The 14,391-nt window shown below is 36.9% G+C and overlaps 1 protein-coding gene and 1 pseudogene across 9 annotated transcripts in view; one reads left to right on the top strand and one right to left on the bottom strand.

Moving 5' to 3' along the window:
• The window catches only part of WWP1 (WW domain containing E3 ubiquitin protein ligase 1), a 134,975-nt gene that overhangs the window by 35,127 nt on the left and 85,457 nt on the right, over positions 1 to 14,391 (bottom strand). For all 9 annotated transcript variants that reach the window (XM_042923123.1, XM_042923119.1, XM_042923124.1 and 6 more), the window contains 3 exons: positions 13,368 to 13,704; positions 3,445 to 3,540; positions 1,688 to 1,862 (listed from right to left, as the gene is read on the bottom strand). In XM_042923123.1, the coding sequence (XP_042779057.1) occupies positions 1,688 to 1,862; positions 3,445 to 3,540; positions 13,368 to 13,704 (608 nt within the window). The remainder of the gene's footprint in view (positions 1 to 1,687; positions 1,863 to 3,444; positions 3,541 to 13,367; positions 13,705 to 14,391) is intronic.
• On the top strand, positions 4,834 to 5,311 carry LOC122210454 (annotated as a pseudogene).

Below are 14,391 nucleotides of genomic sequence, written 5' to 3'. Positions count from 1 at the left end.
GTATCATCTTTATACAAATACTTTTAATATTAGCATCTTTTGTGTATTCATCTACAAAACACATTCATGCTTACATACTGTAAGAATGACAAATACAAAAACTATCACCTGAAAAATTATTTAATGATAAAGTATATGATAAAATGATACATATTTTATAACCTTATAACAGATACTATTAATTTTACCCAGTATCAATTTCCCACTCCTCCCTCCTTGACACCCAAACCACTGTTTTCTTCAAGGCAGAAATGTATCCATCTAATATTCCATTCCCAGCTGGGTTGGTAGAATGACCAATTCTGGCCAGCGAGCTACTGTCAGAAGTCCCTGGTAAGGGCATCCCTTTCCAAGCAAAAAGGCAGGGCTTACTAGGTAAAAGTCATCTGCCCTTCTCATTCCCCTTTCCCTTTCTTCTTGCCTACAACAGAGAATGAAGTCCAAAGGGCAACAGCTCTGTATGATAAAGGTGAAGCATGAAGCATGATAAGGATGTACCAAGAACCTGGGTACCAGGTGGCATTACTGAGCCAATGTAGTGTTAGCTCTGGACTTTCACCCCAGACTTGTATATACTTAGATAATTACATCTCAATCTGTTTAAAGGTGTTCTATGCAAGAGAACACATTTCTAATACATCCCTCTGACCTAATTTTGCCCTGTTTCCCTAAGGTTTTCATGTATACAGACAGCAAAAGCACACAGTACATAATGTACAAAAGCACAAAGTACATAATTTCTTGTTTACTACATACAGCTGAACAGTGAAATCTTAGCACAGATTTCTGTACAAGTTACCGAAGGACCAGAAACTGGTGGCAGCAGGAGATGCTATGAAGGCTGGGCTGGCCCTGTCCCTCTCTGCTGGCCACAGAAAACCAGGTGAGTGGGTCAGACTGCAAATGAGAACTTATTACTTAACCTCTAAAGAAAATGGGAGTTGAAAGAGCCAGCCTGAGGCAGGATTCTGAAAAAAGTTATTTAGGTTTTCTTTTTGTGTCTTCCCTAATTCCTATTTGCTAGCCTCCACATTTTGGGTTTTCAAGTTGCCTCAAAACACTATCCAGAGATGCCCAGTACTTAAAATTTGTATTTTCCACTTCCTGTAATCAAACCTATTTAACAGAGATTACCCGCTACCCCAAGTCTTCTTGTAGATGTTTGTTTACAGCAATAAATGAACCATCAATTGGTCAAATTTTCAGACAGCATTAGATTTTTTGGACAAAGCCATCTCCAATCCCAGGAATATCTTCGGTAGGCCAAAACACATGAAAGTGTTGTTTCTGAGATTCTGAGATGGGAATGAGAACAGCTGGAAAATGGCAAGACTGCCCTTAAGTAAAATCAGGAGGTAACTGGTTTGGTTTAAAGCAAGCAAAATGATTCTAATTAAAGGTGGAGGATTGGGGAGTTAGTAAAGACAAATTATTTCATTAAGAAATTCATTTATGAAAACTACCATTTAGTAAAGACAAAAACAGTATGTATTTAATGTTAGTAAACTAGAATTAAAAAAAAAAAAGCTTAAAGTGTGTATGTGTATCAAAAATACTTATATCTTATTAAAGAATAAATAAAAAATATCTTGCAATGTAGTCTGTAACATTTAAAAACCACCAAAGTCGAAAAGAGCAAATGCCTGAAGGAAAAAGTTGTGTTGATATCGTACAATGTGCTAATTACCGAATAGAGGTATCGTTGGTTGAACTGTTGCATAGCTCCCTGCAATTGGTTCCGCTGAGACTGCCACTGTTCAAAATTTCGAACAGACTCCATGGTAGGCCGCTGCCAGGTTGTTGTTCTGGTGTTGTGATCCACATAATAAACTCTTCCACGATCATCAACTCTTCTTTCCCAACTACCACAGGATAAGCATTAATAAAAAGTAAGCAAGAATGTCTTAATACAAGAAACTGGAAAGTAATTAGTTAACACCTAACTCACATGATTTAAAAATCAAGTCTGAGACATGAGCAAACAACTTCAAAAAAATGTAAACATTGATATTCTTCAGAGAAATTACAAACATGTAACTTGCTTTTTAGGTGAATTATCTTCCCATTCTACCACTACATGATTTCTAAAAAGGGGGCCAAAGACTGAACAGTCTCTGTTCAATCTGACCACCTTCTTTTTCTTGATAAGTTACTGAGCGCTTACTATATACCTAGTAATCTGTCCCTCTAACCACTGCCTACATTCAGGGTTGTAACTCAGTTCTTACAGGTCTTCAACATCCTGCTGTTACACAGCTGCTGAACACAAATGCAGATCGAATCATGTCATTCCACCTATCATGGCTCTCCGGCACAGCATAAAAATGAACCCATTCACCATTTCAGCCTCATCTCCCCTAAGATCTTTTACGAGGCCCACATAATAGCCAAATCAACTACTTGCTGGTCTCAAATGTATAGTATATGTTTCATTTTGTCATCCCTTTTTTTTCTGAATATTCCCTCAAAACAAAATGCCCTTCCCTATTTCTCCACCAACCAGAGTTCTCCCCATCCTCCAGGGTTCAGTTAACCCTAAAGCCAATTCATGCCATTAACTTAGTTATCTAGCTATGTTCGAGGGACGAGGCAAGCCTAGGGTCCTCCTATTATGCCCCCATCCCCTCTCTCACAAACACTTCTATAAGCCATTAACTTATACAATGATTTAGGAATCCTATCAGCAACCCATCACATAAAAATAACGTATTTTTGTGAATATTCTGGACTTTGAATGTGTTTTATATTGGTGGACTTTAAGTTGCATCTGGAAGGACATATTCTAAGAAGCAAAGACAATAAGGAGATACTGCCAGTCCAGGCAGAGAGTTCAAGGAGAATATAAACAGTATAATTCAACTAGCTATCAGCACAATATGTATGAAGAGCTATTAAAGATAAGAGCACAAATGAAAAGGAAGACCAATTTTGTGAATACAGAACGGCATGAATTTATATAGTGTGTAATAGAAATATTTTTATTAAGACTGTCTATAATTTTAGCCATAATGTAATATAATTTTACTTGCAGCAATCTTTTAGATCATAACTTTGAACTACTCTAACGTCTCTTATGTCATTAGATCTCATGAAATAATACAGCTTAGATCACTACCTTTGGAGAACACACACATAAATTTTCCTAAATATGCTTTTCATTCCTTAAAATATAATGAATGACAAGCACTAAAACTGAACCAAAATTCTACAGCTACTCTACAGTAACACATGCCAGTGTTTGATAACCTCTTGAGGAAGCCCCTTCAGACTAATAGTAAAAGAGATACAATATAACAAATCTCATTTACTGAACAGTCATTATTCACAAATAAATGAAGGAAAATATAACATGTACAAGGAAAGAATCATTTTATGTTGTAATAAATTTAAGAAATCAAATGTATGATAAAACACAACTGGAGATGAATAAAGATGCCACATTACCCTGGAGGTAAAGGTTGCGGCCTCTCCCATGTGGTTGTTCGAGTGTTATGATCCACGTAATAGGTTCTACCATGAGGATCTTTTCTCTGTTCCCACCTTTAATAAAAATGCAAAAATGAAACTAAAAGATACCAAAATAAGACAACCTGAAAAATAATTCCTTCTTATATTCAGGAAAATTGCAAATAAGTTTTACTTTTTTTTTTTTTTTTCCCAACATTTTTTATTTATTTTTGGGACAGAGAGAGACAGAGCATGAACGGGGGAGGGTCAGAGAGAGAGGGAGACACAGAATCGGAAACAGGCTCCAGGCTCCGAGCCATCAGCCCAGAGCCTGACGCGGGGCTCGAACTCACAGACCGCGAGATCGTGACCTGGCTGAAGTCGGACGCTTAACCGACTGCGCCACCCAGGCGCCCCCAAATAAGTTTTACTTTAAAAGGTTATATAATATATACACACGCATACAAAATTTCTTTTCCCAATTATTAGTGTCTTTTCAGTTCTTAATTATTACCTTTTTATTACCAGTACTGGCAACTCAGTAGATATATAGTCAGTACAGGAGGATAAATACCTAATGTTTTTAAAAGTTACTAATTTATATAATTTATCACCAGAAAATTATCAGAAATTCATCAGAAAAGACAAATTTAATTAAAGGTAGAGGAACTTTCAGCCTATTACCACACTCAAGGCACAAAATGTTAATGAGGTAATATCCACTTCTGCCTGCAATTTAAAAAATACACATCTATAAGATTTTATAGATATTGCATTAAAGAAGTATGTGGTGACACTGCTCCATGAAAATTCTTCTATATGCATAGTGTCTTCTTTTTGTGTACAGCTATCTCCCTCTTGTTTTCAGTAAAACTCTGTTTATGAACATTCCAATTTCATCTTTTCCTGTTTTATCTCAAAGACTCTCAATCTCTTATTTTCCCTACTCTCATTTTCTTCTCTGTGATTCCTGTTTCTTCTCTGTTCTTTCTGTAATATGGTATAGAAGAAAAATGTTAAATATAAAACATAATATTTCTGAGTTTAACATTCTTGTTTTCAATTGAAAGTAGACTAAATGGAAGAATTTTGTTTTCTCTTAAACTCAGGGGCCCAATTTGATTCTTTTTAGATTACAGAGGTCATTATTATTTTCTTACACAATGACCATACATATTAAGCTATTCCCTAAGCAAGGTATACACATACACACACATTTACTTTAAAAAGACATGCAAAAAAATTTAATAGTTTGCTTAATTAAGCTAATCGACAAACAAGTCACAAAATGTTTCAACAGAATTATGAATAAAAATGCCCAACTTCACAACTGACTCAGAATCATGTAAGTTGTTAAATCGATCTATTAAAAAAATCCCTGTTGCTCTCTTCCCTTTTGTGGCCACTGCTGAAGCACCAGTGGCCAAAATGAAGTTCAATCCCTTTGTGACTTCTGACCAGAGCAAGAACCATGAAAGACATTTCAATGCACCTCCCCACATTCGGAGAAGATTTTATCCTCCCCTCTTTCCAAAGAGCTGAGACAGAAGTACAACATTCGATCCATGCCCATCCGAAAGGATGATAAGGTAAGGTTGTGCGAGGACACTATAAAGGTCAGCAATTTGGCAAAGTAGTCCAGGTTTACAGAAGAAATACATCATTTACATTTAACGAGTTCAGCAAGAGAAGGCAAAAGGCACAACTGTCCTTGTGGGCACTCACCCAAGCGAGCTGGTTATCACTAGATTAAAACTGGACAAAGACTACAAAAAGATCCTTGAACGTAAAGCCAAATCTTGCCATGTTAGGAAAGGAATAGGGCAAATTGAGAAATAGGGCAATTGAGAAGATGCAAGAATAAAGTAACCTGATATACAACTTTAAATAAAAAACTGTTAAAATGAAAAAAAATCTCTGCTGTATAAAATCCTACTTTGGAATATTCATGCTACCCTATACTATAAAAATTCAAATATTTCTTACAAAAAAACATTTCACTAAAAAAAACCTCTGAAACTTCAGATTTTATGTATTTTCACTTAATAATAAAAGTTCATTGGAAGGCAGGATTCCAATATGGAATTTCATTTTAAAGACATTTTGGGAATATCTGTAACACTATCAATGGGCTATTGATTTGTATGAAAGCTCAACAGCCAAAAACAAATGTCTTAAAAATATACGAAATTTCGGGGCGCCTGGGTGGCTCAGTCGGTTAAGCGTCCGACTTCGGCTCAGGTCATGATCTCACGGTCCGTGAGTTCAAGCCCCGCGTCAGGCTCTGTGCTGACAGCTCAGAGCCTGGAGCCTATTTCCGATTCTGTGTCTCCCTCTCTCTCTGACCTTCCCCTGTTCATGCTCTGTCTCTCTCTGTCTCAAAAATAAATAAACGTTAAAAAAAAAAAAAAAAAAAAATATATATATATATATATATATATATACACACACATATACACACACACACGAAATTTCAAGAACCTCCTGATAATGGTAGTTTTGTTATTTTTAGGTATTAATTCCTATAATCAGTTCTTGAATTTTTATTGCAATTCTATAGCAAAACTTCCAGATTTCCATCTTTTACAAAGATTTTTATCAAAATTATACATACTTTCACATAATTTTATACATTCATAGTTGTATAATGATATACATACACCTTCACACATACAGTCTACAGGGCTCACTACAAAAAACAGTGCCTACTGTCCCCTTAACTTCATTTTCCATTCCACAAAAGCAACATTTTCAACTGTTTCAGCCAATTCTTTTAGTATTTACCTCTTTTTATATTAATAAGCTTATTTTACTATTTTAGATTTCATCTCAAACATTGTATATTGATTTCTCACTATGAGAGATTCAGCTGAAGTCTCTCTCCTGCATCCATCTACACACACACTGTAACACTTACCCTCCTTCGACCATTCCACATACACACATATTGTGTCCTTCCCTTATATGATGTAAAACTCTCCTGACAGCTGAGTCATGGAACATAATATTTCTTTTGTCTCCTTTCTTCCCATTTTCTTAGTTTCTATGTATTTATTAATTTCACTCCCAAAACTTCTCCACCTGTATATATGTCCTCTCAAAATATTCAGACTCATCAGGTATTTACCAATCACAGCTGTGCCTCACAATGAGCTGCTGATCCTGTCTGGCCAACTGAGAAGCCTGCGGCACATCTGCCATCTTGGGCCCCCTTTTACCATCATGCTGGTGATTCCTTTCACTCCCTTTCTATCAGACACCTGAGATCTGAAGCCCATGCCTTTCACATTCAGTAGCTAATTTTATTTATTATTTTTTTTGAAGTTCATTTATTCATTTTAAGAGGGACAGAAACAGCATGAGTGAGAGAAGGGCAGAGAGAGAGGGAGACGGGGAATCTCAAGCAGACTCTGTACCACCAGGGAAGAGCCCAACGTGGGGCTCGAACTCAGGAAACCGCGAGATCAAGACCTGAGTTGAAACCAAGAGTTAGAGGCTTAATCGACTAAGCCACCCAGGCACCCCTCAGTAGCTAATTTTAGAGAAACACGAGTCCTGGTAGCTTCTTAACAAATGATACACAGGAAATGAACTTTGGAAACCAATGATATCCGAAAATGTATTTATTCTGTGCACACACTCAACAGTTTGGCTGATTACAGAAATCAGGTTGCATTTAGTTTCCCTCAGCATTTTAAGTTGGCTTAACAGCTTTTTGCATTGATTCTAAGAACTCTAATGCCATTCTGATGAGTATGAGATGTGCTTTCAGTCCCTTTTTAAAATCTCTACAGAGAAAAAACTAAGGTTTGCTGGAGGGGAGGTGGGTGGGGGGATAGGTTAAATGAGTGATGGGTACTAAGAAGGGCACTTACTGTGATGAGCACTGGGTGTTACATATAAGTGATAAATCACTAAACCCTACACTTGAAACTAGTATTCTCTATCTCTCCCTCTCTCTCTTCCCACTCCTGCGTTCTAGCTCTCTCTCTCAAAATAAATAAATAGACTTAAAAAAAAAATCTTTCTAAAAAAGGGTGGCTGCCTGGGTGGCTTGGTCAGTTAAGCATCTGACTCTTCATTTCAGCTCAGGTCATGATTTCACAGTTCATGGGTTCGAGTTCCACACTGACAGTGAGGAGACTGGTTGGGATTCTCTATCCCTCCGTCTCTCATTACCCTTCCTGTGCTCTCACTCTCTCTTAAAATAAATAAATAGACTTAAAAAAAATCTTTCTGAAACTAATATTATATTATATGTTAACTAACTGGAATTAAAATGAAAGCTTGAAAAAATAAATAAAAACCAACTGAAAAACACCATGTAGAATGTGATACCAGTTTCTTAAAGTAATTCTATAAATGTATGCAAAACAGTAATTTACACAGTTACTCTCTAACCTCTTCACCTACTTCGATCTTTCCTCATAGAATCTGTCACTATATGACATTACTGAGTAGATTATGTATGCAAGGCCCCAGCTGCTCAGCCTGCTGTTACACACCCTTCACAGCAGCAGAGACTTAGGCTCTCTTGGCCCTCTGAATATCCCAGGCCTGGAATAAAGTCTGATACAGAGAAGCTCTCAAATATTTACTACCGGAATAAAATATAGACACCACTCTCTGAGTGTTTCTGTATGACTTAAGTATTTTATTTGGTCATGTCTTAGCTTTGTGATCAGAAACAAATTTTAAGATTGAGGGAAAAAATAAACATAACCAAGTATTCCATCTATATAATGGGCTACAAAGTCCTTTTCTAGGTTTATCTCAGATAAACGGCAAATATTCCCAACTTAACACTCAACAAATACTCAGTAAGCACTCACGTTCCAAGCATAATGCTAGCCACTGGTTCTTAATTTTTCCAAAACGGGTTCACTTCCAGATTTCAGTGTTTTTGCTCTTAACAGAATTTACCTTTCTTAAATTTTTTCTGTAAAGTGCCAGAGAGTAAATATTTTAGGCTTTGTGGGTGAAAAGGCAAAGTCAATAATATTTGTAAGTACTTACATAATAAGAGCAAAAACTCCTGTCATGGCCCCACCTCATTTTCCTAGCAGCCAGTCCAAGGGGAGGCAACTTGCTGAGCTGTCACTCCCAAAGTGAGATTCTACCGCTTGGGGCATGGCAGTTGTCACAAGTGAGTCCCCAATGTGTAGGTGGTGACTAAGGCATTGGGCAGCAAGGACAGAAGAAGGTACTGGTGGGGAGAAAGGATGGTACAGAGCAAAGGGTGATATTCTGGATTGGTCTGGGTGACTCACAGTGACAGCCCACTAGAGCTGTGCCTGTGGGTCATATACAAGTGGTGGGCTGGAATTGGCAAGAGATCAGAACATCCCAGTAGTGAAAATTCATGAATACTTCCCAGTAAGTGCAAATTACCTGGCTGAATAAGACTTCTCAATAGAATTCTTTAATTTCATAGATTTAGGTGCTAATTTATAAATGCCACACTTCACCCAACCATAATACTCTCCTTTCTAGTATTTAGATATAGTCTCACTAAGACATTGTATATAAAATTTCCAAACCTACCACTGAACAAGGAACTTGCTTTAAAACAATAAGTAAATGTGGAAGAATTTTGTGAAATATATTACAATAAGAGAATTTAGTTACTTCTTGAATAACTGCTGATTTCAAACTTGTATAATGGGGTAGATAGTAAGACTTGCCTACTCATAAACCATGAAGAATGGTTACCTCTCTCCTCTACTGCTAACCTATGTCCACAAACTCCTACCCATCAGAAGCTCACTACTTTAAAGTCTCTCTCCTTTTATGAAAGAAAAACTGACCCTCAGCTCTGTATCTTTTCCTGCAATTTCCCCCAAACATTCCTCTTTCTCTGTGTCCACTAGCTCTTACTCCTTAAAAGTTTACTACACACTTCTACCCCTCCCATTCACTCCATCACACAGCACTCTGAATACAGCTCTATTTCCCAGAAACTGCTTGTCAAAGGTCAACAATAAATAATCTCTTTGTAGTTACATTCAATTGGTGACTTTCAGTTCTTATCTTACTTGAATTTTTCAGTAGTTTTTGACCTTGTTAATCATTTCCTCAGAAGCATTTACAAGCCAGGGCTTTTGCCCAATTGTTCACTCACTGAAAATCATTTAATCAAGCACTAACTCACTTATTTAACAAGTATTTATCAAGTACCTGCTACATAGCAGGGATGGTTTTGGGTACAAAGAATACTGAAACGGACAAACTTAAGCCCTTTCTAGTCTAGTGGAAAGAAAATTGACAACAAACAAATATGTGTCATGTGGTGATTAACATAACACAAGTTATGCTGATTAGAAGAACCCTACTCAAAAGCGTTCACACTGATTTCATTTATATTAATTCTGTAACAGGAAAAACTAAAACCTATAGTGGAAAAAAAAAAATCAGAACGGTGATTGACTGAAAAAGGTACTTTAGAGAACTTTCTGGGGTAATGGTAATATCTGAAATCTTAGTAAGGATTTGGGTTAATCGATGTATGTGTTTGTTGAAACCCATCAAAATAGTATGGTTAAGACTTGGGCATGTCCTTCTATGTAAACTTTACCTAAAAAACTTTACACAAATATTGAACTCCAGTTAATGACATACAAGCTAAAGTACTGAGGGAACTAAATGTACTGATGTCTGCAACTTATTGAATTACATTTAAAAATTAGATGGATAGAGAGAGGCAGAGATAGGAGATAAAGCAAATAGGGTAAAATGTAAATTACAGAATGCAGTGGTAGACATTGGGATGTTCACTGAAAAATTCTTTAAAGTTTTCTGCATGTTTATAAATTTTCCTAAGAAAAGGTTAGGAAAAAATAAGGCAAAGTAAAGGGATGGGTGCAGAGGGGCCTGATTTAAACAGAGAAAATCAGGAAAGGCCCCTGTAATGAGATAACATTTGAGCAGAGACCTGGATGAATCGTGCAGATATCAGAGGTATAACACTCCACACAAAAGTTTGGGCAAATGCAAAGGTCTTTGGGTGAGATCATGCTTGGCATAACACTCAAAATTCATCTCCAGGATGGAACACTGTTCCTTGAGAACACTCGTGATTCCAGGCACTCTGATTCCACTGGTAGTTATCTGAATTACTGAGCAAGTTACCAAAGAGAGGAAACACAGGAACTAAGATGTTTGAGGAAAGAGAAACGACGTAGTTTTGAAAACTGCTAACTCAGTTACACAAAGAATACTGCCTAAGCCAGAGGAATCAACCTTGGTTCCACTCTTCTTTTCTTCTACCTCCTTACAACTAATTACCAGGACATATCTTATCATCACCCTAAGAGACTAGCATCTCTTACTGCAGGTTCTTTTAATTTCTCACCTGGATTAATAACTTCTAAACTTTTCTGATGACAGCTAACAGAGTAAGAAATATGTTTTACATGAACATCTGTGTGTACTAGATTGCTATTTCCCTACAGATTTTATACACACAAACACACACCAGAAAAATAAACTTTCTGGAAATGTTTGCTCTTACTACACCTAATACTTTTTCAGTATTTTCTGTTCTTGTCTATATTGATTTACTTAAATTATGTGTTCAAATGCTGATCATAATCTAATGGGTTGCAACCTGCAATTTGAAAATCACATAGGTTACCACAAAGATCACATGATAGCTACAGACATGCTGAAGCATTTATTTGGCCCCCACAAAATTAAATATATATACTTATTATCACTTTAAATCATAATGCCTGCTTCTCTCATTTTTTTTTTTTAATGTTTATTTTTTTTGACAGAGAGCGCATGAGCGGGGGAGGGGCAGAGAGATAGGAAGACACAGAATCTGAAGCAGGCTCCAGGCTCTGAGCTGTCAGCACAGATCCTGACATGGGGCTTGAACTCACGGACTATGAGACCATGACATGAGCCGAAGTCGGACGCTCAACCGACTGAGCCACCCAGGTACCCCCCTGCTTCTCTCATTTATAAAACAGTCTGGCTGCTATCTTTACTTACTTGTCTCAACTCTTTTTTTTTTTTTTTTTTTTTAAATTTAGAAATAGAGTGCATGTGAAAGGAGGAGAGAGACAGAGAGAATCCAAAGCACAATCCATGCTCAGCCAGATGCGAGGCTAATCCCATGACCCTGGGATCATGACCTGAGCTGAAACCAAGAATCAGATGCTCAAGAGAATGAGCCATCCAGGCACCCCAATTGTCTCCTTAACTCCTAATCTATCTATACCACTGCTAGAATTAATAACCTAACTAAAATGCAAACATAACTCTGCCACTCCCCTGCTCAAAATTCATTAATGTTTATCCACAGTTTTCAAGGAAAAACTCCCACACTCCTAGAAAAGCAAACAAAATTCTTCATAGGATTATTTACTCGTCAGTGCTACAAAGGTCACTTCCTCAAATGCTGAACTCAAACTGTAACAAAATACTACTTCCTGAGCTTCACTTACACGTTTTTGTAAAGGCTAGAGATCTGAACATGCAGTCAGCCTTCCATTATCGGTGCCTCCATTATTGCTGTGCTAACTCCTACTCCTCTTTCAGGAATCCACTTAAGGGTCATCTCTTCCTAAAAGTTTTCTTTGATCTCAAAAGTGTAAGCTACTCCCTTGCAAGCTCTCTCTGTATATATTCCCACCCACAGCCTGCTAAACTTACCTCTAGCCCGGCTTTAACTGTACTGTATAGTTGGTGTTTACTTATCTTTATCCTCCTATCAGACCATGAGGTTAATAGAACAGCTTCTTACATGTATATATCACAGTGGCAGACATATGAAATGAGGATAAATGACTAGGCTGCCAAAGATAGAAAACAAAGGGACAATGAGAAATTTTTGAGAGAGAAGGAAGATACTGTACAGTCTGAAATGCTGGCAGGAAACAAGAGGGGATTGTAAGTAAGTAGCTGAAAATAAGCTCAGAGCAAGGTCTGGCCTGGACATACAGATTTAATAAAGTTGGGACAGTGTGAGATCCAAGAGGAAGAAGCACAGGCAGAAGACCAAAGTCTGAAACCACGATTAGGCAGTGACCAAAATCAGATGAGCCAGTAGAGAGCACTGAGAAAAACAGTTCAGAAAATAAGACAGGGCTGTGAACACAGTGACTGGTGACAAAATGAGGGCAATAAGACCTTCTAGAAGTGCAGTTTCAATATCTCTAAGAGAAGACATTCTAACTGCTGTAAGCTGTGTAGGAAAGTGCTGTGCCCATACTTCTAGTACAGTGTTGTCAAATTGTACTGCATATATGTTTACAAGTCTGAGCCACTATAAATAAGCTTTTTGAAGTCGGGGACAAAGAAAGACTCAGTAATATTAGTATCATCAGAACCAAGAAAAGAATCAAAAAAACATGTTAAGTAAAGCTGGAATAGGTGACCAAATGGAACACACACACAGAATACTCTTTAAAGGAAATCTTGGGAAGCTGAATAATTGCAATGGGAAATTTAAAAGAGACTAAGAATTATTAAGCAGCAATGAAAACCTGAGTTTGTAACAGAGCTAATCAGCAGGGTTAAGTGACTTTCCCCAGCACTCAGTACGAAGAAAAAGGATGGCTATGTTGGGGCCTGGGGAGCAGACCATAAAGGAAGCTGGAAAACTGAGGTAATTACATAGTGTTATGATCATTCTTATCTAAAAGTAAAAATAAACCAAGAATCAAATCAAGAGTGTCCTGCAAACTAACCCTAGGTTTTTTCTTTTCCCTTTATAATGCACATATTTCATAAGTGAGCATTCTTAGTTTTAAAAAGTACTTTGTGGCAAATACACAAATTGTATCAATCAGATTCCAGCTTTGATTTCAAATTACTAAACAACTGAAAAATTTTACATACACATTCAAGAGTCGTATTATCAAAAAGTTGCTATTCAAATTAAGTCAAACTTCTAAAAAATATATTTAACATACCCTGATGGCAAGGTTTCTGTGTTGGCATTTCCAGACTGTTGCCGTACAGGTTCCACACAGCCATCTGGCTGTCTTAATTTGGCTGCCTCAAAAGCAGAACTACTTCCAGAATTAGAGGTGGCAGGGTCTAAAGTACTTCTAGCTTCAGATCCAAATGCTGCACTAGTAGAGAGAATACATTCACTGTTTTCTGAGGAAGTCATTATTTCTTGAACTGGAGGATCTTCAACAGTAGTATTAGTGCAATTTGAAGACAAGGCGGTTTCTTCAGATACTATTACAGTATCCATAGTGGAAGCGTTATCAGTTGGTGCAGATGAGGATGATTCTCCATTAACTGAAAAGAGAAAATCAATAAGACGAACTATCAGGAAATGACAAAGCAAACAACTCACCAGTTACACTGATTCAGTACCTAACTGACGGTGAGTAATGTATCAGATACTGATGAAAATAAATAAGGCAGATTATATTTTTTCTTGCTTATATTTAGGGATGAATATATAAATAATAAAAATTTAAGAATACAGTTGACCCTTGAACAACACAGGTTTGAACTTCACAGGTCCACTTATATGTAGATTTTTTCCAATAAAAACAGTAAAACCTGTAAATGTATTTTTTCCTTCTCTGGTTTTCTTAACATTTTCTCTAGCTTACTGTATGGTAAGAAGATAGTATATAACAGATCTACAAAATATGTGTTAATTGACTATGTTACTAGTAAGGCTTCAGTCAACAATAGGCAATTAGTAGTCAAAACCTGGCGGCAGGGAGGGGGATGGAGTCCAAAGTTATACAAAATCATTCAATTGTTGGGGGGGGGGGGTGATGTTGGTGTTCCAATCCTTACTGTTCAAGGGTAAATTGTATACACACACACTAATAACTTTAACTTAAGGAAAAGAAAAACCAGTATGAGGATAACATGTTTTTTGGTTTTTTTTTCCAAATGATCAATTCTGAAAGTCTGCATGGTTTATATAAAAAACTTTAAAAAAAATTTTTACATTTATTTATTTTT

This window comes from Panthera leo, chromosome F2, assembly GCF_018350215.1.
Source record: "Panthera leo isolate Ple1 chromosome F2, P.leo_Ple1_pat1.1, whole genome shotgun sequence".
Lineage (NCBI taxonomy): Eukaryota > Metazoa > Chordata > Mammalia > Carnivora > Felidae > Panthera > Panthera leo.
The sequence above is the reverse complement of the archived record's forward strand: the minus strand, read 5'-3'. Positions and strand labels throughout refer to the sequence as shown.